This window comes from Apteryx mantelli, chromosome 10, assembly GCF_036417845.1.
Source record: "Apteryx mantelli isolate bAptMan1 chromosome 10, bAptMan1.hap1, whole genome shotgun sequence".
NCBI lineage: Eukaryota > Metazoa > Chordata > Aves > Apterygiformes > Apterygidae > Apteryx > Apteryx mantelli.
In genome coordinates this window covers 20,302,065-20,326,628 of record NC_089987.1, presented here as the reverse complement: position 1 = coordinate 20,326,628, position 24,564 = coordinate 20,302,065, and the positions used below count along the sequence as shown (strand labels likewise).

The window sequence follows — 24,564 nt, the reverse complement described above, 5'->3', positions numbered from 1 at the left end:
ACAGAAGGTTTAAACTCTAGTCTAGACCTCAAATCTTGTTTTGCGTCGTGAAATAACATCCAAGTGTTAAACAGGTCAACATGCATGTGTGTTCACTGCGAGCAATGCCTGCATCAGTACTGTCATACCAAATGGTTAGGTTAAAAAGAATCCCCTTTATCATAAGACAACATTTTCTCAATTATCCCCAAACAGGCAAGTCTCTGAAATTTGGCAGTTATTTTCACTCCTAAAAGACAAAGGGGAAATACTCATATTCAGAAACCTGATTTTAGCAGTTGTTTATAAATGTCTGAAAAAAGCCTTTTGCTTTATTTAATCTTAGCCATGTTACAAATAAGGGCAAAGATTAACTGAAATATTTTTAAATATTCATTTTCACCATGCAAATTTAACAGTTTCTCTTTTTTTTACATTTTCTTTGTCTTTGGCAGTATCAGTCACAAATGTTTTGTTGGTTGGTTGGTTTTTTTACATTTAGCACTTGTTCCTTGTTTGGCCAATATCACAGTCTAATTCTTATGAACTATTGAAATACTGCAGTACTTGTGGGTTTTAGCCTGGTAGGGGAAAAGATGGTGATGAGAGAAACATTTTTCTTTGATTTTCTTTTTTTAAAGTTTTTTTTTTATATTTTGGAAAGATACTTCATTATAAATTTGGAAAATTCAAATGCATCTGTTAGAGGAGTTCTGGGACTGGCTGTTTAACTAATGCCTCTTTCATGGTTAAATGTAGGGTGTTTGCTCAGATACTTGGGCGAGGGGAAAGTAATATTACCGGCCAGGTTAGATAAGTATGGCAATAAAATTGTGCTGAGTGTGGTGTCATCAATGTGGTCGATATACTGTCACCAGTGTGTTGCTGTGGCAAATGGTTTTACCTTGATCGGGACAGAAGCCCCACTTGCGGTCGTCGTCATAGCTGCTGGTGGAAGCACACCACAGCTTGCCGTCGTTGCGACCCGCGCTTGTGCAGGACTCATGTTTATTGCCAAGGAAAATGAAAGGGAATACGCAAGGTGCTCCTTCAGAGTTTCCACCAACCGTTGACATCGCTGTGGAGCACAACAGGAAAACACAGTGAGAAGGGAATCCCGTTTGATGGATCTTCTCCTAAACTATACATGAAGCAAGCAGAAAATCTGAAATCCTCTTAAGAACATGAAGAGTAAGAGTCAAAGTAATATTTGAAAAAAAAAAAATTGCCTGACACAGGAGAGTGGGATAATCTGGCCGGTGCCACTGAAATGAACTTGTTGCTGTTAGTTTTGATGGGAGCAGGAACGAGCCCCAGACCCACGTTCTCAGCTCTGAGAAAGCAGCGGTTACCTCGGTGTTTTGGGGAAGAGGATTGCATGGCAAATGTCTTTGTATTGCCCTATTGATGAAGTCTTTCCTGGGGCTGTTTTAAAGTGTGTCTCAGAAAGGTTACAGGTAGGTTTATTATCAGCAAGATGAAAAGGCTGTTGATTATTGACTGGTTGGTAGGTGTTCCACTGAAGTATAATGAGCTTTCAAGGAAAAAGAAATTCCCGAAGAGGAGTCAATAGGTTGCATCTTATAAACTGAGGAATTGCTTTATGTTGACAGCAGGATGCAGTTTCAAAGCATATGGTTTTAAACGTTCTTTAATGAAAAGGATATAAAATGTGGATGATGCTTTCTTTTAGAATACTTTTGCAAAACCTAGCAAAATTTTCCCCTAAGTTCTTTCTTCTCTGTTTAGTATATCAGAAATAACATTTGTATATGCATGTACAAGTATTTTGCAGAGGGAAGGACATGAAACTAGATTGAAAATTGCACTCTAAAGTAGGTGTCACAAACAGAATATGGAAGGAATATAAAATCATTTTAATTCAAATTTACTGCTACTAAATAATTACAATATTCAAATTATGTTATATCTTCTTGGAACATACAGGAGAGCAGCACAGAGACAAAGCCGGTTATCTCCCTCATGTATAATTATTTATTTCTCATTCATTATTATTAATAAGGCAGAAATAAAAGAATACATGAACACAGCTACCTGAGGTGATAGCCTTTCATGCTGAAAAAACTTAAGCTGAGTGTATTTCTTAGTTCCAGTGATAGAGACTATGTTATGCAGGAGTTCTGGAGCTTTGATATACTGGTTTTCAATATAATGGTTCTTTTGCTTGTTGAACTGTCATTTAGATTTTTCTTTTTCTAACTCTGAACTTGATCCTTTCTCTCTTTCTTTCTTTCTCTCTCTCTCCCTCTTTTTTTTTTTATTTTTAATTCTGTAAGGTAAAATTGAAGGGTTATAACTGAACATCAGAGGTAACAGGAAGCCGACCAAAAATGCATCCAATCCCTATCTGAGGTGGTTAGGGCACTTTGAAAAGGCCCCCAAAGGGGGTGCGTGTGTTTGCTCCTCGGCTGGCCCGTGTTGCGGAGCCAGGCCAGTGGGCAGGGGGACCGAGCTTCACCGGGGCCGGGTTAAAAGGCCCAGATTGTCGAGCTGCAATAGGTGATTTATGAAGTCTAAATGAATGATTATGCCTCTAAGCCTGCAACTTAAAATGTGTCACCTGCCAGGCTACACACGGCTATAAATAAATTTTATTCCTTTATGTATTAAAAATCAAGTTAAAAAGTATTAGAAATTGTGAAGAAGGCAGAAATATTATTCTCCTGGAGAAACCATTTCACTTAGCTCTTCTGAACAGCTAGACAGATTTAATAACTCAATCTTATCATACTAAACAGGATTTTTGTTCAAGTGTAAATGTTAAGTATTACTCATTGACAGTTACAAGCTAAAATAGCCTTCATGCTTTCTTTCCTCACATGAGGCTTCTCTTCCAGGGCCATTAAAAAGTTGTAGCTTGCTCACAGTTATCCTGCAGGGGCAGACACTTCGTCCTCTGGTTCAGTGCCACCTGCGCATCCCTGATGCATTTGGTACACTTGGGCATATGGCATCCTCTACATAGGCCACTGTTGCTTTGGTTGCTTCCTTGGCCACCTGTGCTGAAACTGCACCCAGTCCATCAGCTTTTGTATGTTTTGGGGAAGGTGTAAGAAGGGAGATCTGGGTTGTTTAGAACAAGGACAAGCAAGACAGCATTACAAAAGCAAAATTCCTCCTACCAGTCTCTGGACAGAATCCGTATTTCTTATCTCTGTCGTAGTCTTCGGTAGTGCCGCACCATCGGTACCCATCTGTCCGGCCTTCGGTCGTGCACTGCTCATAGGACTTGCCTTGGAATTTAAAGGGGAATTTGCATGGCTGTCCATCGCCGTTGCCGCCCATTGTGAAAAGGGCTGGAAGGGAAAGGAGATAGAAAACTGTCAATACCGAGTGTGCCGTATCGATGAGCCGTTGTGATGTGCCACCGGTGACGGGAAGGTCCTGGCAGAGATATTAGATATATTAGGTATCCCTTAGTGCGCTGTGCTGTTCACATGTATTTCACAGCAAAAATGAAATGTTTTGGCTAGATAGACAAGGGATGTTACAATCTCACTTACAAGCAGGGAAAGAAAGGAATGACTGATTCATCTTTATAAATGAGCTGGGAATGAAGAAAATGCTACCAAGTTGTGTGAATGTAGTCTGAATTGTGCAAATCCTTTACAGCCTGCCTCATAACATGTAATTATTATCCCTTCTTGAAACAACATTTAGAAAGAGGATGTTGAGGAAGCCACTCACCTTCCTTACTGTTGTGTTGGTTAGTTTACCTTGCATCAAAAATATTATTAAATAGGATTGTAAGCTTTTGTACAGAGCCAGGGACAACCTAGATCAATTTTCCTAATGGGTATCTTACGTAGTTTTTTCTCTGTTTCTTTAAGATGCTGACATACAATAAAGCTAAAGTAAGATAATACAACCTGTAGGCTTTTTCCCTAGGCTCTGCTTTGCATTATTTGAGAGCCCATGCAGCTGGGCTTGGACACTGGCTAGATAGGCCAGGTAGTAGGAATATCACTCCTCTGGGAGAGCTGGGCAGGGGCAGCTCCTCCTGCCTTTTGCTTAGGGAGTGAGCGTGGACGTTGGGTACTGCTCTTCTGGAGGCTCTTTGTCGTCCGCCCCCACGCACAAGCAAGGCCCGGTGATTCATCCCCGAGAACAACAAACCTCGTGGAAGAAGGACCATAGCATAAATTGAGTTAAGAGTTCTGCTAGCTTAGGATTTCAGTAAACTTTCTGGAGTAAAATCGGTCAGGACAATTTTTCAAAAAAATTGATGTCCAAATTGAATTACTTGAGAGTACAGATGGCTCAGAGCATCTAACAGTAACTCTCTCGAATCTCCTGGCTGCTGTGCTCTCCTGGCTGCTGTATCTGCTGGTGTCCGCCATGGTGGGACTGTTCCTGAGTGCCATGTACTGATGAGCGCAAACAACTGGGACAACGTAATGTGCCAGGCCTTTCGCTGAACCGAGAACCAAACTCCGCCACACAGGAACACTAGTTCTCCTTGAGAATTAAGAATAGCACCTCGGAATGAAACACAACTGTCTGATTGCCAGTGTAAAAAATGCGGATTTGGCCATATTTTCTTACATCCCAAGGGGACACCTTTCTTCCTTTCCTTCCCCCAGTCTAAATCTAAAGCTAAAACCCAAATATTTACACAGAAGGCTTGGCAGGTTATTTAGAACTTCACTTTAGTCATTTTGATGACTGAAAAGTCATTGGAGACCCAGTGTCTTTGTAGGATTTCAGGGTTGTTTTTTTTTTTTCCTTTGCTTAGTCTGATATGCTGCTGGGAGGAGACACTGTTTGTAAGCCTGCTCCGCTTTGTTCGAGTAGCAATAAATAAGGACCCAAGACCTTCTCTGGCTGAAGGGTGACCAAGAGGGCTCTGATGATGGGTGTATTGTGACACGGATGATTCATTTTGCCTTTCTTTTCCACTTAAATCAGTAATTGGCCATGGCCGCAGCATTAAGGGCATGAACTTGAAAGTTACTCAAGTAAGCTCCAGTCGCACTGAGGAGAGGACTTGGAGCTTGCGGGCCTGGCTCGCACGCACGACTTTGCCGAACCTCAGATCCAGCCAAGCTCTCCTCTGTATCCTTGTGCATCCTGGACGTGGAAGCAGCCGCACACAGCTCCTGTCGCCAGGCAAAACTGCGCTCCTCAAGGTGACTGGGACACACCTGGCAATGTCTTGCTATGCATCCCCAAAAGGGGCAAGATACAGATTTTTGTGCTTGCATCCCAGGTTCTGTAATGAGTTAGGAAACCTGCATTAACTAGGGCTGTGTTTATACGGATCAGGGAAAGACTTTATTTTTTTTGAAAATGATTGGATTGGAAAGCAAAATTAAGCTGAGTTGTTTAGATGACTCACTTGCCGCATGAGCTGCTTCCAGCTCTAGATCTGGCAAACTCTGTATTTTAACAGCCTTTTTTTGTTGGTTTAAACATGGCTAAGTTGCAAAAAACCATATGGAAAGTCAATCTCTTACTGCTTTGCGTAGAATCCTTCTGAGTCATAGTCAAAATGCAGTTTTTCATTTTGCCTGAGGTAACATCATATGATGCTCACAATCCCCTATTTCAGCAATGGTCTTTAAAGATTTCGGAGATTCCCCCTCCCCCTCCCCCCCCCCAAAAAACCCCCCCCTCTTTGCCTTATTGCAAATTAAAATTAAAGAAAGATACTAGATCAGTTTCTCCCAAAACTAAACAAAAGTTTTAGGGGTTTGTAAGGAAGCCTTAGAGTGTGACTCTTGGTCTGCACCCTGGCAAGCTGGACATCTTAAAAATTAGGGAAGCTATGTGAGAGAGCAGATTCAGACTGGATATTACTAAACTGTAAGCTGAGTGACACGGTTAGCTCTCCCAGAAAAATCAGCCAGTCAGGGTGTAAGGAAACCTCAGGGCTGGAAGGCAGCTAAAATGTCTGGTACGGGTCTGAGGTGGAGGTAGCTGCATCCACAGGAGGCTTCTGCCTGCGACAGTCGGTTGAGCAGCTGCAGCAGCCTACAAGACTGCGACCGCTGCCAGGGAGGTATTTGGGCTGTGCGACTTGCAGAGGAAACGTCTTTGTCTTTTTTGCTCCTATTCAGGATGTTGTCTGGGTTTCTGAGCTGGTGCCACACAGCCTGCTGACTTGAATCATGATCTTGATATTAAAGATGACATAACTGGGAGGAAAACCAGCCTGGGTTAACCCCCCAACCACCACTCTGCGGTGTGTGACTGGCTGGTTAGTGTGGTGTCTTTCTCTGGCAGGGGAAGCTGTGGGAGTAAGGCAGAGTACCCATATCAGTAATGCTAGATAGCAGAGGGCCAAGGTTAGGAGCCCTGTGCTGTCAGCAGAGTTCGGTAAAGAGAGCGACTTGACTTCCCTGGCTCCCAGATGCCAAAGGAGAGGCTCAGCACACCTCCGTACGGTTCTTGCAGCAGGTAGATAACTTTCTGCTTTCCCTTCTTCTGCTTTGCCAAGTGATAGTTGAGTCAGTCTACAAAATTGGGGTACAGATCTGCGATCAATTTTAGAAAACCCTAGTGCAGTACTGTACCTTTAAAAATACTGCCAAATATGCAGTGTGGCCATGTAACAAGAGAAGAGGGGAAACAAACTTAAGTGAATTAAAGGAGAGAGAAAAAAACACTGGCAATTAGGAATCTTGCTCCCAACGCACAGCCTGTATGATGTGAATCCTGCCCTATCTGTATTTAAGAGCAGGATTTAGCAAATGGTGTCCTGGAATAATGAGTGAACAGTACCCCTCTGCATTTGATCAGAAACAGCTGTGCATAACTGTTGAAGGATCTTGCAAAACAATTACGTCACGAGCAAAAGGCTGAAACACATCTGCTGGGTTTCAGAAGCCTTGACACAAGCATTTCCAGGAGTCGTAGCGCTCTCTGAGAAAGGAGACTGCTTCACTGCTTACGTTTTCTGGCTTGTGTGATCTTAGGGTTCTAGAATGGTATTAACCATGGTATGTAGACGTCTGTTTGTCCAGCCACCTATAATCTGTGTTTCATTCCTACAATATCTGAGCATTTGAGGTATTTTAAAGAAATAAACCTATCTTTTCTCTTTTCCAGCTGGAAGGTTTATCCTACAGGAGATTTGGGGAAAGTGGGGAGTGAAAGAGATGACAAAGGGTGTGTGTGTGTGCGTGTGTGTGTGCGCTCACGTGTGCATGTAATTCACTGAAGTAAATGTTAGGCTAAAGGAGCTAGGTTTTGGTAAATTCAAGTCTGTTAAAAGTTCATACTCCTACTTGCACGTCCCCTGGAAGTCATATAAGTAGCTGTCACCATGATAGGTCCCAGCTGCAGATGTGATATATAGACAATCAGGCTTTTAGAAATTAAAGACCATTTTTTATCATGTTAGGACTAAAAGACTGATATGTTCTACAACAGATTTTCTTTGAAAGCCACTAGCATCCTGATACAGAGAAACTGAAATCCCTTATTGGAAACCATATGGTTTTGCAAATGTACTTGAGAAATCCCCCCAACTTGTCAGGCGGGAATCTGTTTGTTGTTTGGCTGCGGCAGGCTAGCAGGGGAGTTTTGAAGACAGGATAGTTGAACTCTTTCTGCACACACGCCTGTGATATTTCAGAAAATTGTGGGTATTTAATTGACATATACATATTAAAACACATACATGTGTGTTTTTTGCAGTACATGTTGGGGCTTGCCTGGAACATGCTGGGCTGTACTTCTGCATTCTTGGTCTGGCAGAACCCTAAGTCTGTCTTGTTTTGTTAGCTTTGCATTTGAGGCATCACAAATTTTCTTTCAGCAATCTGCATTCCCTTCCCTTATACCGACTGCATGTATATTATAAGTAAGTTTAGTGCTATTGTTCCAAGTGGGGTTAGCACGATTAGATTAGATTGCAACAAAAGCTCCATTGTTTGCTGTTTCATTCTCTTTCATAACTCTATTATTATTCATTAGGACATAGCAGTAGCATGTAGCAGTTCCAAATGACACTGTGGGCCCGTTGCTCAGGACATCGGGTAATGTGTGATGAAACAGTCCCTGCTGCCAAGAGCTTAAAGCAATTAGTTATGTTCAGCAGAAAAAAATGGATATGGGAAACTGCAGAACTGCGAATGTAAGTGAATATAGATGCCAGCACTGGAGTTGGCAAACACGAGATGGAATGAGTGGCTAAAAGCCCCTTACCTTCTCCTCTCATCTTTCATCTGCTAAATTAGCCCAGTAGGCTACTGCCTATTGTACTTGTCTCTCTAAAGGTTTCTTGCTGTTTGATATACAGGAGATCAGATTAACTCTCATATAGCAACTAATTGTCTGAAATTTTGTATCCAGTACGCTCATCATCAAGGTTTTCAAGCATATATTTATATGTTCCCAGTGTTTAAAGGGAAACACATTGCCATATCATTTCACTATAGAGATAATCACATTATGCATATTTTTAAAAAAAATCTGTAAATGAGTGCTTCCTAAGTCATTCCAAATACAAAATAAATTGCTTATGAAATCTAGAATTCTGTTCGCATGTCAAAAAGCTGGAGATTAATTATGATCTCAGCTTTCTAAACCCTCTAACATTTTTTCACTGATACAGAGCTGTGACTTCTAAAACACACAGTGTCATTCCTGTATCTAAAGTGAACAATTGGAGCTGCTTCATGAGTAAAAGAATCCTAAGGCATGTGTTAAAAACCTAAACTCTAAAAATGCAAATGCTTTCCTTGCTAGCAATTTGCAGTGTACCAATATATAAATAACTTTGTACCAATGTTGATTTTCAGTTGAAATCCAATCATTTTTATTTTGAAAAGCAGTAAGAGGACATTTCAAGAGTGGTATGTGACAGTAATAGTGTCACCTTGCAATAAAAGGGCTCCTGGGCTCAAACAGAGGACCTAGGCCACCAGTTAGTAAAATCTGATGTACTCATATATAGTACGTGAAGTTTCAGAGATTTTGGCTTGGTGGGTTTCTTCCTTAACTACTAGTTTTTTTCACTTGCTGCTCTTGAAGGAGATGCAGTTTTAGTGGGATGACCTACAATATTGGAATAGATTTCTACGACTTAGTGTGCTCCATCTCCATGTTTGGCCCTATCCTTACTCTAAAAGGTGGCTGTAGTTCCTAGATCGTGAAACTGAACCTATAGTGTCTTAGATGTATATACGAGGCCTGCATTGCTTCAGACCTGTCTTCAACATGTCCTTGATTTTAGAGGAGGGAGTTGGCACAGGTCATCATCAGTTACAAACTCTTCTATATGAAGGGAGTCTTTAGAGAGTTAAGTCTGTTCAGATACTGAGGAGATATTGAAGAGTGGTAAATCTAAATATGCCATCAAGGAAGTAAAAAAGCACAAGGAGAAGTGGAGAGGCAAAAATAAGTAGGGGACAGTCTCCTAGAAAAAACATTAGAAACAGTGTTCCACTTACACTCGTGGGGACAAAAGCCGTATTTGCCATCTGCATCGAAGTCTTTGGTTGTCGAACACCAGAGGAACCCATCGCTGCGGCCTGCATCTGTGCAGCTGTTGTATTCCTTACCATTGAACCAGAAGGGGAATTTGCAGTATTCACCATCTGCGTTTCCATACTTCACCCTAACCACTGTAAAGAAAACAGATACCATGGTGAGACTAGTCACCCGCTAGTCACCACCTCCAGTTCCTGGAGGACAGAAATGTAGTCTGGGTTTCCACTTTGAAATTCTATACTCTGCTAGTCTCTCTATTGGCAAGGTGATCATAGCTGAAATAATAACTGGTAATTTTGAAAGAATTACATGGATATTACTCATTGTGAACTGTTAGAATGAGCAGTCCTTAAAATCAGCCCAGAAAAATATATATGTTTTTGTTACTATGACAATGCAAACCTGCAAACATGCTGTTAATATATTTAGTAATTTAGGTTCTTGGGTAATATGGTTTGAAATGTTCAGTATAATTTGAAAGATTCCAGGCAGTACTTTGAGCGTGAGCTGAATATGCCTTCTGCCTCATAAACCACTTTGGTATTTCCAATTTGACTTGAATGAGATCTGCTGCTGCAGATACGGTGGTAACGCAGACACACCTGGATCCTGGGATTTAGTTCAGTTTGTCACATATAAAAACTTTTCTTAAGCCTGCAGTACTGGTGCTGTAGCATGTGTTAGTGTGCAGACGATCTGCTTATCCATTGCATTTTTTTATTGGCATTAACTTTTTGGACATTTGTGCAATACGTCCACTAATAGGGAGAACAGTTTCCCCCTGCTCATTGTGATCCTGCCCAATTGCTACAGCTACCAGTCAACGCTTCTGCTAAAGTTGAAAGAAAGCCAGAGACAGAATATGACTATTTTGGTGTTAAAGTTCAATTATTTTTTTCAATTTGGAGGAGAGTTGAGAAAATGGAATGTGACATGAAAGACAAGCATGAGTTTGCATAAATTTTGCAAATTATTTTACAGTATAAAGAATTATAATTAGTGAGAAATGATTGTGGTAAAGCTTAAGCAGAAAAACCAGGTCCGAAACAACTAATACTTGGTCTGATTTTTCTAATTTAGGTGATATGCTCTGGACTTCGGTTGTTTCCTTAAAAAGGGTATGGCAAGCTGCCTGTTAACGATTCTTGGGAGAAGTCCTTAATCCACTATTTGATAAAGACTTTGTTTCAATCATCAGCATGACAAATTTGTAATTCAATATTTTTTGACAGATACTGTGAGTGTATAAATCCTTATTCAGGTGGCTGGTTCTATTGGAGTCACAGCTTAAGTCGTCTTAAAAAGGTACGTCTGCAGAAAAGCACTGGACAGTCTGCCTTTTACAAATGAATTTAAAGATGATGTAGCTTGGGTACCCAAAAACTGAGGCACTCAGAGTCATAGTCACGGCTTTGTACTTCCCTCACACTTTGTTAAGGTTGTGCAGCGTCAGGCCTATTATTAATTCTGTTTTTTCAAGGGGTAACGGGAGAGGAACAGAAAGGGGAATCCTATGAAACACTTATTTAAGAATTATATAAACATTTTATAGAGAACAATTTAAATTGCAAAAATTAATTTTCATCTGTAGTAATATTTTCCATAATGTTTGTTGATAACTTAAACCATGTCAATGAAAACATTTAGTGTAGTGCCTGAAATGGCATTAAAACACAGCAGTTAGCAGGCCACATGCTCTGAAACACTAAAGTTTGGTACCTTGCCCCTCTCCAAGAGTCCACAGTTCATCATCATCAAAATGGGAGTCTCCTCCAATTCCTGGCCCTGGCGCAAAAGCGTGAGCCAGGAGACCATCTTTGCCATCAAACGGATAGCCATCACCATGTTCTGCAGGAGAAAGCATACAGAAAAAGAACAGTTTCTAATGACTTCAGCTCTGTCAGCATGTAATTGCGAACGATGATTATCATGTGCACCCTTGTTCCCATCCAAGAGAGCAGCAGCGTATTCTGGTGAGGGAGTTTATTGGTATGAGCTGGGCTGGCAAGCTTCAACGTGAAGAGAAGCTGCCAGTTCATACAAAGAAGGAACATAAAGTGAGTGTACTGCAGTTGTCGCAGCATGTTACTTTATATATCCTAAGTATTGTGGGAGGGCCTCAAAGGCAGCCAAGACCAGTAAAGTATTGTACACTGGATGTCTGAACGCATACACAATGTTAAACATTGTAGATGAGAGGTATTTTCAGAGAATTCATGCCAGCCTACAACAGAGAGAAGGGAAAGCAAAGACAGGTTTCTTTTTGCGGCTACTCTTCTGTTTCACCTCAGCCTGCTGTGCTCTCTTGTCTTTGCACAGGGCACCAATTTCTTTAAGCAGGAAAGCACATCAGCTGAGTGCTTCTCACTCCTGTGAGAAACCTGTGGAAAGCTGACACTTATTCAATGTCCCGAATCCCGTGAATGAGCCTGTCCCTCCTCCCCGCTGACCGCTCCGAGGCTCAGCCTGCCTGCAGGGCAACAGCGTTTTAAGTAGCTCTCCTGTTATTACACTGTAGGCTTTTCTTGGAAGTACACCGCATGTGGCTAGAGCAGGCTGGCAAGGGCATAGCCCTGGTATTCATAGCTTTCCCACCACGCTGACCTGTGCTTCAAAGCTGGCTGCCAGCGTCTCCCGTTGCATCATTTCAAGCCTTTTGGTCTGATGTCTTGCCATTTGACAGAAGCCCTAAATACACAGGCCTGATTCTGTACTCTGCTACACTGATTTCATGCTGGGGTTGGTCTCTTGATATTAGTTCAGTTTATTCATTTCAGTAGACTAGTGTCGGTTGTCAAGGGCCAGTTTTTAACATACATTTAGGTGCTTAACTCTCATTTATTTCAAAGCAGATTCTTTGCTTAAGAGAAAGCTTAGCAATGAATAAGCTTGAGGAAGTCCCAACTCCTGTGAATCTGACATGCAATAAAGTGATAAGAATGAATGTGGAAGAAGCTTTTTCCCCCACTACTTCTGAGCTGACTATAATCAGCAAATACTAAAACCAGCGGGAACACTTCTGCTTTTGTAAGAGTTCACTTCTGAGACCCAAGCCAGTCTGGATGAGGATCTGAAGTTTTGGGTACTGTACAGAATCTCTGAAGCTTTTGAGGTCAACTCATCAGTAGCTAAAGCAAAGAAAACCAGCTTGAAAGGGAGACTTCTACACAGAGCTCAGTTATTCTTCAAGCTATTCACTTCAGTTCCAAGGTCTACCTCCCAAGTGACTGGCTGCACAAGTGTCTTCATTGGTATTAAAAATTCTATGACTGTCCGTAATAAGTTAAAATCCTCCAGGTATATACTGAAAAGCTATATATGTTCTTTCAGGAGAAACCAAAATTAATTCAGAAGACATGTAGAATTAACATGAATCATGTCACCTATCATGAGCTGGACCCAAACCAGAATTCGGTTTGAGGTCTGTACTTTGAAATTCCTCAAGACTAAAGAGTATGTTGCAAGTCTTCATTCTGCTATGCTAAAGAGCAGAGATGAGCTATGGAGTTAAAACTGGAAGTCGCAAATCCATTTTTAAGGTCCAGCATGTTAGAATCTCTTCCACTAACTCTGGAAGTCTGAGCAGAGTGTTATAAATGAAGAGCCTGATGGCATTCCTCTCTCTTCTATGGAGGGAAGCCAATTCACATCATCCAAAGATCTGTACCAATATTTCCCAGTTCTATTTCTGATTGGTAAATTTAAAAATAAAATGTTGCCCCTAGCAATTCTCTTTTGGAAAGATAAATATAGCATAAGGATATTGTATAAATATTTCTCTCTCTCTGTCTCTCTCTCAATTATAAGAAAGAAAAAAAAATCTTACTGAAATTAGATCTTAGCCTGTATAAGCCAAGTGCAAACTAGGACAAGGTTTGCCAGAAAGGCTCACGGGTAGTGCTTATTGAGGGTAGATCATTCCAATACCGAGAATTAATGAAAGGAACAAAACCAAAAACATATGTAAAAATAGAAAAATATACCCCATCTGCCAAAATTAATCATAATGTCTGCTTCTCCATCATGTATTCGGTTAAATCTCAGTGGTGTGACATCACTCCAGACTTGAAAGGCTCGGGCAAAGGCATCATCTACTGTCTCAGGATCCAAATCCGGTGTATAACCTATAATCCTTAGAGGTAAAAGGAACAGTTAAACAACACATAAACCCTCCCAGTATTTCTGGCTTACTGACCAAACTGCGGAGTGCACTGTGAAACTGATTGAGAGGCGAAACCACTGCATGTAAGATCTAGATTTCCCCTGGTCCAGAATGGAGTTTAGATGTGGCACTTAATGTTTGTTTTCCTTCAAAATTGATGCAGCAGCATGAAGAAAAATGATTACATAGCCAGAGGCTGTGCAACTTGCATGCCAGCGGGCTGTGTACAAAATATTCGGGGTTTTACCTTAGTGCCGAGGTGCTGGAAAGAGAACACCTGATGGTCTTTTGCTCCACTGAGATTTACATGTTTGTAAACTTTTTAAAGGCTTTTCAAGTCACGCTCACATTTTAGACTTGAACATACAAGCACATCACTGATTTGTCAGAGCACTTGAGCCTCCTGTTTGCCAGAACAGAGCTCAGTATAGTTCTGAAGGTTTCTGGAGTGGATCATTTTGCTCTTTAATAAGACAACAGCCCTTCTTCCTCACCTTCTTAGCTAGCTATATATTGTTTCATGGCAAATGAATGTTAATCCTTCACCAGTGTGCCAGTTACATTGCCAATAGAAGATACAAGGAAGTAGCAAAAGAAGGCAAAAACATGTAAGAAAAAGTCATAGACTTGACATAAAAGAGGGGCAAGCTCTTAAGTGCATTGCTTTTTTCTTCTTGCTATGTTCTAATTGGATTTAGTAGTGCCTTGTATTGCAGCCAACTAACCTCCATCTGAGAAGCTTCCAACTCTTTGCTGCTGCTGCGCATGGTGAATGAAGCTACTTTGTGCCCAAGGAAATTGTTATCAGAGGAGGCCCATCAGTGTGAGGAGGCTGAGAGCCACCGCAGTCTTAGAGTCAGAGTCTGTTAGACTAGTCGCAGAATGGAGGATGCTTTGAGTCATCGCTAGCAAGAAAGCATCAGACCAAGCTACGCAGCTAAGACAAGTACTCTTGCTTGCTCTCGCTGATGCTAAAGGTTTGTTCCTGGGCACCTAAGCCAATGGGATTTTTTCTTGTTGACTTCAATAAGAGCAGTACTCGTCCCTAATTCTTTAGGGTAATAGTAAGAAATGAAAATATGCCAAACCTATTGCAATAGGTTTGCTTTTAGGCATGTCACTTGACCCATAGCTAGTGGTCACATGTATGTGCTCAGTCTGTGACTGACATTGTGAGACAATGGGGGGCCATTTCGATCCCTGAACGATTGTATGTTAGTCCAGCCCTATTTCATGGGGGGCTGAAATGCTTTGCGTTTGCCACAGTCGGGAGTATGGAAACAGAAGATTAAGTGAGTACAGTTGCTTACTGAACCAGGGTAACTTGACTACCTCTTAGCCATTAGAAAATTCTGTGGTCATAGATGCAACTTCCTAAACTATTAGGAATAATGTGCATAATGAATTTACCTTTTTTTTTTTTACTTCTTTTTAAATTTTCAAGTTCCTCATGTAGTTAGACCATTAAATCTTTAGACTAGATTAGATTAATGTTAGATTTTAACATGAAAAATGTCCATCCTGCAGTTTATTTTAGCAGTGTTTACTCCCAGTGTTGCTGACTGATCATTCCTTATTTATGGCCAGCTACTTATGTAGAATTTTATTTCATCTGATTCCTGACTGTTGAAAGCATAACACGAAAGACCAATCAACAGCAACTGGTAAATGAGCAACAATGTTATTTGTTTTATTTTAAAAAGTGTTTGATGACCTCCATTTTCATGCCCGCTGAATACAGAGGTGTTTGTCCTCCTACACATGCTCTGCAGTCGCAAAGTACTCTTGTCCCTGCTGAGCGGACGGGCAGGTGAGCTACTCCTGCTCCAGATCCCACAGGATGCTTGCAGCAGAGCACAGAACAAAACCAACATCTCATTAGTCTCAACCAGAACCATGAAGTTGAGCTTTACATGATTATTCCTCAGATTTTACAATTTGAAATTTCAGAGGTGTTTGCTTGAGCATCCAGTAGTTATCCAAACACAAAGAGGTAATAATTCAAGAAATTCTGCCTAGCCCACCAAGCACTACCCCACATGTGACTGCCTCATTTAATTGGTTCTTAAAAGCAGGCTATGGTTATACATATGAGTAAAAACCAACATTGCTAGCCAGTACCTGTATGTTATATGATTTTTTTCCCATTTTGGCTTTCTTGGAAAGAAGTTGTAATTGGCCACATCTGGATTACCACAGCGCGGTTTCTTCATCGTCTCAATAGTATTTTGATCCAAATCTCCCGTTTCAGGCAGCCCAAAAAATTTCTGCATTTTCTTCAAAGTATCTTTCAGTACAAATAAATTGCAATTGTCTTTTGGGCACCCATAGTATTTGTTCAGGTATTGCTTGAAAAAAAAAGGCACAGAACAAAAACTTTAAAATTCATAAAGGAGAGACTTAATCACTACAAATAAATACTGCAATTCCATGTTAACTTTCACATCTGTAATTTGCAAGTTTTCAAAATTACTATTATTAGTAACTGAGTAAGCAGCAGAATCGCCTTAATTGACATAAACCATCCTTGATCTCACAACATTGCTAATTAAGCAATCATTCCCTCTATTAGCTATCACCTTTACTTAATGAATTGCTTTATTAATAAGTGGATCATAGAGCTTTAATGTAGAACTACAAAGTAAAAATTAGTTTATCTTTTTTGGTTTCTTTATGATGTATAAATCTGCTTACAGTTTTAGATTTTGTATGTTTTTTTTCCTGAAGACTCTATGGATTATTGAGGAACTTGTCAAGTTAAGGTATCAAAGAAACTTCACAAATGAGACCACATTAATTGAGAAGAAAAAAGCATTGTTTATTCAAACTGCATAGAGCTATTTGAATGTTGTGTGTGTTTGCTTTTGAGTCAACCCTTGCAAAGACCTGAGGAAGAAAGTCTTTGATAGCATTTCAGTTGCCTGGGCACCTTATCCCATCAATATCTGCTTAATGTCTTCATTGAGTCCTGCAGCAGATTATGGCTAGACAAGTCTTTCTGATGCATCTAAGGTGACAGACCACTAAATTGTCTCTTCTTAGAAAACAGTAGTCATAAAGGATCAAAAAGGCAGCACAAATCCATTATTTTCCTGTCTTTTCTAAAATAGTATTAAAAACTCAACTCTACTCCACGTTCCATTTCATTCAGTATGACCTAATCAGCAGGTGCAGTTCAATTAAAAAAAAAAAAGTGCACCAAAAAGCATGTGAGGCACCAGTTCTTCCCTTCTAACCCCGGGGGTGATTTCCAGCCACCACCAGGTGTGCCGTTTAAGCGCAGTAAGTCTGCCTCTGATCACGGAGGAGCAATGGGTTAGTCTGGTCCCTGGCAATTGCTCCAGTTAAGCAGTCGTGTCTTTCAAATGCATATTGCTATGTTGCATACTTCTGTAAAACGAAAGGTACACAGCTGTGGTCTCAAATATCCACACATGGGCCCCGCCTTCTGTGCAGTACACAAGTAACCTCACACAGACAATTTAGTATTTTTTCCCCTTAATGTCAAATGTTGACAGACTGACTGTGAGCTGCTTGGGGAAGGCACCAGCCCTGAGAGCCTGTCCGGCACTCTCTAGCACCTGGTGACAGCTGCCATAGAAGCACTCATTCAAATTAAAAAGAATGACCCCTAACAAAAAGCAACCAAGAAAACTTCCAGGTTTATCTTTACACCTGGAGGGATAAATCCTTTATCAACTCTGCTCTTAACATGGGAATACCAAAATGTGGCTGCACAGCAGGCTGCCTGCTAGATAAAGCTCTTGGATTCAACATTTGGATCCAGACTAAATTTGGGAAAAATTGTAGTTCAAGCTGTTGCCATGGCTTGGACCATTACACAGATAATCACACTTTTTAGATTAAATACAGGTTTTGACTGTTGATTTTGCATCCTTATTGAAGAGTAGATAAATGGACTAGGATGAAGATGTTAGTTGGGGCACATCCTGAATGGTAATAACCAATAACTAATTATTTTCATTCACAAATTCCAAACAGCTTGACCAGCTATCTGGAGACTTAGACTTTATCCAGTAGAGTGAAGCTTATGATTCCTTTATACTCGCACAGAGATTTCAGAAAGTTTGGGTTTACAATATTCTATACCTCGCTCTAAAAGAAAAACTATAGCCGTATAAAACAGCCAGTGTTCCCAAACTACTGTGTAGGCCCCCCAAACTGGTATGTAGCATGGCACAGAGCAGAGAAATGCTGTTGCCAACGATGCTGCCAGACAGGAAAGGTTGCAAGCTGCTGATCTTTTAGGTACAGTTGCCTGTAGAATAGGAAAAAGCACTCTTCAAGGATTTTATCCAAAATACTAGCTACAAACTCCAAGGTAGGAAAAAAATGTAAACAAGCTAAAGGTATATTTCCCCAAAATGTATAAGAAATGTCAGAGGTAATTATTCTTAATCAAGGATTCCAAGAAACTCGACAGACCGACTGCACACTCAAGTCCCTGAGCCACATGCTATTCCTGAGGGTACCTTTGTTTTACGTATCTAATTAATTGACTGAAGTTCACCCAGGAGACCAGGGATAAGATCTCTACATCGGCGAAATATAGCAAAGGATATTCTATGACTGCAACAGTCAAGGCCTGGATTTCACCCACCTTCTCATCAAGTCCTGGAGTGCCTCACTCCACCCTGCATAGGAAATGGTTCAGAGATGTCTTGGGAAAAAAAGATGTACTCAAGTTGTTGCACCGTTTCCTGTGGAAGGTCCTCCATCCATCTACTGACTAAGCACAGACTGCGCTTACTTTTTATGATTTTTATAACACCTCCTTCTGATGAGGTATTTCTCCGGTGGAGATGGCTGCACTGGCAAGTAATGGACACACAAATCCTCTACTGGCTTCACCTTTGCTGCACCTGAGTTTCTTCTGGCTTCTCATAGTTAATGGGGCCTAGTGGCTTGATGTGAAGTGCATTAAGAGCATAAACAGGCCAGTTTGCAGGATCTATTATCATGATTTTAATCTCAATATACTTTTGACATATTTTATTATGCTTCTGTCTGTCTCTCCCGATGAAATACCATGACACAGTATAGACCACAGATCAGAACTGAAGTTTACTGAAGCAGCAGGATGCTGCTCTTGCCATTTTTGGTCTGGGAGCATGATAAATATAAAGCAATATAAAATGAGGCACGATAAAGAATTTTATTTGCTAGGATTATAAATATAAACCTAAGCCCTCTCAGTTTTTCCTAAAATGGTGATTTTACTGAAGATGAGAAATGAACATAACCAGCTGTTCTATGAGAAGAGAATCCTGAAGAAAATTTAGTATCTCTGTAAACCACATCTTGGCCTACACTGCAAGCTGCAGTTTCCCCGGAGTCAGCAGGGAGCTGTGGTGATCTGGAATTTAGATCCAGCCCATTAATGAAACAGGGTCCAGCTGCAACACAGCAATTTGTGTCCTGCTCCCGAGTGCTGGGGCTGCTCACGTGGAGGGGGCGAGGGAAAGCCAGCCAGTTAGCGTCACCCAGGAATACTGCACCAAAGACAAAGAAGAGCTGCAGTGTTGAAACAGCTTGTAATTTTCCTCGGAGCTCACATAATAAATAGGTTGTTTGAGAGAAATAAAGATGAGAGGAGATGTGGATTGCTGTTATTGAATAAAAGCCTGACTGTGCCTAAGAAAATAGATTATTTAAGAGTGGTTAAATTACCGTTCGACGTGTATGACCCCACTCTCCTCTCCCACACACGCTGCCCCCATCCTCTGGCTGTCGTGCTGCCAAGGCAAAACCTTGGATGATTTTAAGTGCTGAGGAGAGCCCTTTTGGGGTCAGTTTGTCTGCTTTTGCTAAACTTTCCACCGCCCCCCCGTCTGCAAATTCTCAGTCTATCCTCCCCCAGACCTCCTTTAACCTGGCAAGGTTTCCCGAGATGTACACCAACTCCTAAAGCAAAGTGACCAACTTTCAACCCTTTATATGCTAAAATAAGAATAATTTATCTCAATCTTCCTTAAAATGGAGTTACTGCTGAAGAAGAGAAATGTCTGTAATTTACATACTAAAATAAGGATAATCCATCTCAATCTCCCCTTAAATGGACTTCCCCATAATGTCATTTTTATGACGGTCCACAGGGCTAAAATAAGGTTAGAATAAAATGTTGTAGAGCTATAGCTATAACTTCCTAATGTCACATTCAGAAATCCAAACTCCTTTTTTTGTTCCAGATTGAATTTAGAGAAGAATATGTCTTCAAAGCTGTGATAAGATTTTTTTTTCAAAGTTAGAACTAGTCATTATGGCTTCTGAAACTCAAGCCAGCTTTTGACTGTAATTGCTCCTTAAAGCTGTGCTTATGCAATGCATGGTAAACAACCTGGAAAACAAAATTCTGCAAAGCTGTGTGCTACATGCATTAAGCCCAGGTTTATGTAAGTGTGCCTCCGCAGCCTTCAGTTCTGTTTGGTTTAAGTCAAATATTAGATGTATTTTTTTGTCCTTCTCCCCTCTTAACCACTGGAATCTTTTGACTATAGTCACAGTGATTTAGTGAAATTATTTTGTATGTTCAGACTTAAGGCAAAAAAAAAAAAACTTTGCTGGCTTTAAAAATTTTAAGAGAGGAAACATTACTTGGCTCTAGTTTTTACTTTTGAAAGATGATACTTTGCTAGCTAGCATGCTCTTCCAGAGACTCCAGCAAGAGAATGCTACAGTCATTTCCTAGCCTCCGCTCAAACAAGAAAGAAACATCTGCTTACGAAGAACAACAATATAAATCTGAAGCAAAGACGAAACCAGGACTTACCACTGCTAGTTCTTTGTCTGTTTTTGGAGTGCTGTCTCCAGGAAACTTAATGATTGGTGACGGTGCAGCTAAAGTTTTGTTAAAAAGATAGACGTGGATTAATAGTACTTTAAAAATGAAGCCAAAGACAATGTGAGTCTTCATTCTGCCTAAACTTGCGCTACGCTCCTTGGAGAGAGGTTTTCCCGACCGGCTGTCAGTTACTTTAGCTGCCCGGTACACCAGTTGCTTATCTGCACATCTTAACTCTCCGCACCGTTTTCTCTTTTGCTTGCTCTAGCAATTCCTTTGTATGTTTAAAACATCCAGATGCGCAGCCTCAAGCTACCACAAGAGGAAGTCTGAAAACTAGTGGAAACATGAGAAAAGGGCAGTTACAATTTGAGATTGCTGTGATTTTAAGGTAGCAACAAGCAGATACTTATTGCTGCTGAAAGAGGCCACATTTTCTCCTCGTATGCGTATATGAACACGTTTAGTTATGTCAGAGAGCAGTGAAGGGTGAAATCTGACCTAATATTCAAGGGTCCTGGGTGCATTTTATATTTAAAAAAATTTCCTAAACATTATTTTCTCGACTAAGCGTTTGTATTATTTTTTAGCCCCTTTTCTTGCCACAGACATAAGAATCTGCTTTAGTCATATGTGGTTTTGGTCTTACCCAGTGCCTTTCAATAAACATTTTGATTACAGATGTTGAGGCAAAGCATGTATGGAGCAGTGCAGCCGAGCGAGGCTGCCCCTCGTGCTCCCGCCCCGGCTGCGCAGACGGCAGGGCTGGGTGCAGGAGGCTCGCTGGCATTTGGCATTCACCTGGTGGGCATGGTATATCGCCTTCCCCGTTTGTCTGTGGGGTAAGAGAGAATCAGGCAGATTCGGCAAATACAAACGATCCCCAGCAGCTGATGTCAGGGGAATTGTACCAAATTCCGAATTTGCTTATGCAGGGGGATTGGTCCACTGGTGTAGCCGCCTTAGTCTGAAATACTGGTATGAATGCGTCTATCTTCATGGACAGTCTTTTTATTGTTTTGGTCATAATATTGCCATCTTTGAGATGTTATTACAAGCTGAATGTTTTTTTAGCTGAATATCCTTAATCTAGGGGCTTGGCTCATGACTTTTTAAGACTGGAGGCTGGCAATTCTGCATGAATGAAAACTGTGTTCTAGCCAGCCAAATGTCACAGAATGGGTGTTATTAAACCCAAATCCCACCATCAAGGTTCCTCTGAGCTGTATGTCAGCATAGAGGTTGTTACGGCTTTCCACTGAATGTTACCGATGAAAGCTTTCCGGATGTGACTCTTGTTACCAAATAGGTCTGTTAATGAAAGGAAATATTTTGTGGGTATTTGGTATTTATTCATAATATTTTGATATTTGATTGAAAATATTTAATATTTATAATTCTTTGGCTTACTCTAATATCAAGCCATTTTGCTAACTGCACCCCATCATCCACAAACTGAATAGTGTTAGAAGGGCAAAGGTTTCAGACCGTGGCCAGGTGGTTCAGAGAGAAAGCACTAGCTGAAGCCTTTGCTGCCCATGGAATTAATTTGGTTGAAAACCAACCACGGTAGGTGTGTGGCCACTGGGTGAATCAGCCATGGGAAGCAGCGCTTAGCATGTAGGAAAGGGAGAGGAATTATAGGAACTTTGAACGCAAAGAGAGCTTTCTTTGTAAAGTAAGTAGCTTTGCATTTATGCCCTCTCATCCTTCCATGCGCGATTCCAATGGCACCAGAGTTACAATGAATGACTTTCCTCTAATGGTTCAGCTTTGAAATTGCATCTCCTTTTTCAACTTCCCCTTCAGCAAAAAACATAGTCCCTTCTAAGAGTTGCCTTAATAAACAGCAGTTCTGAAAATATGATCCAGTTTTTCCACAGCCCAGCACTTGGTTCTGGAGAATGACTCTCCTGCTTTGATGTGATGACAGCTCCTATTTGTGTCTGGCCACAGGCAACTGGAAGAGAACAAAAGCTAAGGAAGCCTTCACTAGATGTGCCAAATCACTCTTAGCTTATCCTTTTTTAAACAAGTAAAAATATTACATGTTGTGTCACAAAGTTGTGCGGTTATCTCTGTTCTGCAGTAGGTCAAGGGCTGTTGTCAATCTTACAGCATAAGAACTGTCTCATTTTTGTAAGAATTTTAACTTAATATGTGGTAGCGTAGTAGCTTTCATTTTGAAAGGTAGTGCAGCAAAGCTATTTAAAGCTAAATGTCTCCTGGTACATTCCTGTTGTGCTCATAAACCTCACTGAAACCTAATGAACACTCTGACGTGCTCCTTGTGTCCTAGCAAACATAGACTCAGAAATGGATGAGGCCACTTGGGAATGGTCTTCAAGACCCTTGCAGTTTGAAAATCTCACTATATTTTATTTCTTAACTTTGTTGGCAGGGAGAGAGCCTGGAGGTCACCTTTTAAACAAATTACCTCAAAAAATCAGCAAAGCAACAGAAACCATACAGACTTGCAGTGGAATGCTGTTTCTCACCTCTGGTTGCAATTTTGCTGGCAAACTACTTTGCTGGTGCTGTTTCAGCTAGTGATCAGTTAAGCAAATTCTGTTCAGTTACGAAATTTAATAAATAATAGAATATTGGGTTTGTGAATACTGGGTGAACCCATATATTGACTTTCTGATCATGCAGTGAAAGGCCTTCTTATCTGTGATCACCTGAGATCAGTAATAGTTTACAAGATCGTAGCTGAGGTGCCATCTTTAGATAATCAAAGCAAATTAAATGCTGGTGATGCTTCTTTGTGAGAGTAGAAGTCCTACCATAGTATGACTGAATTCCGGTTTAAATGTTTCTTGTCTACTTAAATTTTACTTAAGTTCTGTGTGATCGTCCTCTCCTCAGCATGCTGTGTAGGTGATTTTCCTCCGGCTAGCTCTGCAGTGCTGCTAAACCCCGAGAACAGGGAAATTCTGCCGCTACCAGACCCCACAGCTGGCCCTGCTTTGAGCCGGGGTAGGACGAGGTGATTTCCTGAGGTCTGTTACAGCCTGACTTCTTCCGTGATCCTATCAGCCTTGCTGAGTTTGAAATGACATGGTACGATCTGCCTTCTGTTCCCTGACTAGATAAGCTTAAAACCACGCAGACTCTGAAACATTTGAATTGACACATTTTGACATTTATAGATTGACGTTTTGACTGTCATTAATATTTACTTCATAAACATTCTTTAACACTCTGTACTCGGCAGAGTTTACCTCTTATATAGACTTCTGACTACAGACTAGATGCATGGAAGTTAAAAATTAAAAAAAAACAAAACAAAAAGAGGAAGAGAAAGAGGAAAAAGACCCACTGAGAGGGAACACAGGCCACCTAGCAGCTTTACAGAAGAGCTGAAAGAGAAACCTAGATCTTTTTTCTCTTAGCTTAATACTCAGTCTATAAAATATTTTGCCTATGTACGTAGTTGTTACCTCTGGATTAGCTACAGAAAGTGAACACAGTTGTAATTACAGCTACGACTTGTTTTTATTTGTGGAAAAATTATATTTCAATGTGGCAGGTAACTTCCATATCAAGTAAGAAATGTATTTGATATGCATGGTTTCTCCTGATTCAGGAGAGAGAAACCCTGCTCTTCAGTTAACCACGTTTGTTTTGGGTTAGAACTGCTTCATATCCAAATTTTAGAACCATCTACTTTACGAGTAAGATGCCAGCTTTGCCTTTTAAATGCCTGCTTTTATGCATTAATAGGAACTGATGGCAGAAACCACACATTAGGAGATGGCAAATGCCTCTTGAGGACAAAAGCAATAACAGCAAAGAGGGAATCATCATCATGTCTTGTGTTATTAAGCTGTAAGCTACATATCTCAGTAGGTGTAACTGTAATAACAGACATATGAGCATGTATTAACATGGTATTTTTATCAAAGGATTTTTCTGTTTTAAAGAAAATTATTTTTGAAATGATTGAGGAGCACTCCGCAGTTTCAGGATTAGACTTCAGATGTTGTCCTGGGTAATTTGCTGTCAGTAAGTCATCCCAGAAAGGCACTGTAGCAATTCCTACTGTCACTAATTCCAAAATTACATCTAAAGCTGATGATTTCCTTGTGGTTCCAGAGAGATGTTAGGCAGAATGTCAATGAGCACAGTTCATGGGAGGATAATGGATTTAGACTTAGTG

General features: G+C 40.7%; 1 protein-coding gene across 1 annotated transcript in view; it reads right to left on the bottom strand.

Annotated features, from left to right (window-relative positions):
* Positions 1-20,688, bottom strand: part of MMP2 (matrix metallopeptidase 2) — a 36,652-nt gene extending 15,964 nt beyond the window's left edge. The window contains exons 1-7 of the mRNA XM_013941057.2: positions 20,391-20,688; positions 15,722-15,948; positions 13,422-13,570; positions 11,158-11,286; positions 9,399-9,572; positions 3,123-3,296; positions 884-1,057 (exon numbers count right to left, since the gene is read on the bottom strand). Coding sequence (XP_013796511.1) covers positions 884-1,057; positions 3,123-3,296; positions 9,399-9,572; positions 11,158-11,286; positions 13,422-13,570; positions 15,722-15,948; positions 20,391-20,534 — 1,171 coding nt within the window. The 5' untranslated portion in view covers positions 20,535-20,688. The remainder of the gene's footprint in view (positions 1-883; positions 1,058-3,122; positions 3,297-9,398; positions 9,573-11,157; positions 11,287-13,421; positions 13,571-15,721; positions 15,949-20,390) is intronic.
* Positions 20,689-24,564: the final 3,876 nt, after the last annotated feature.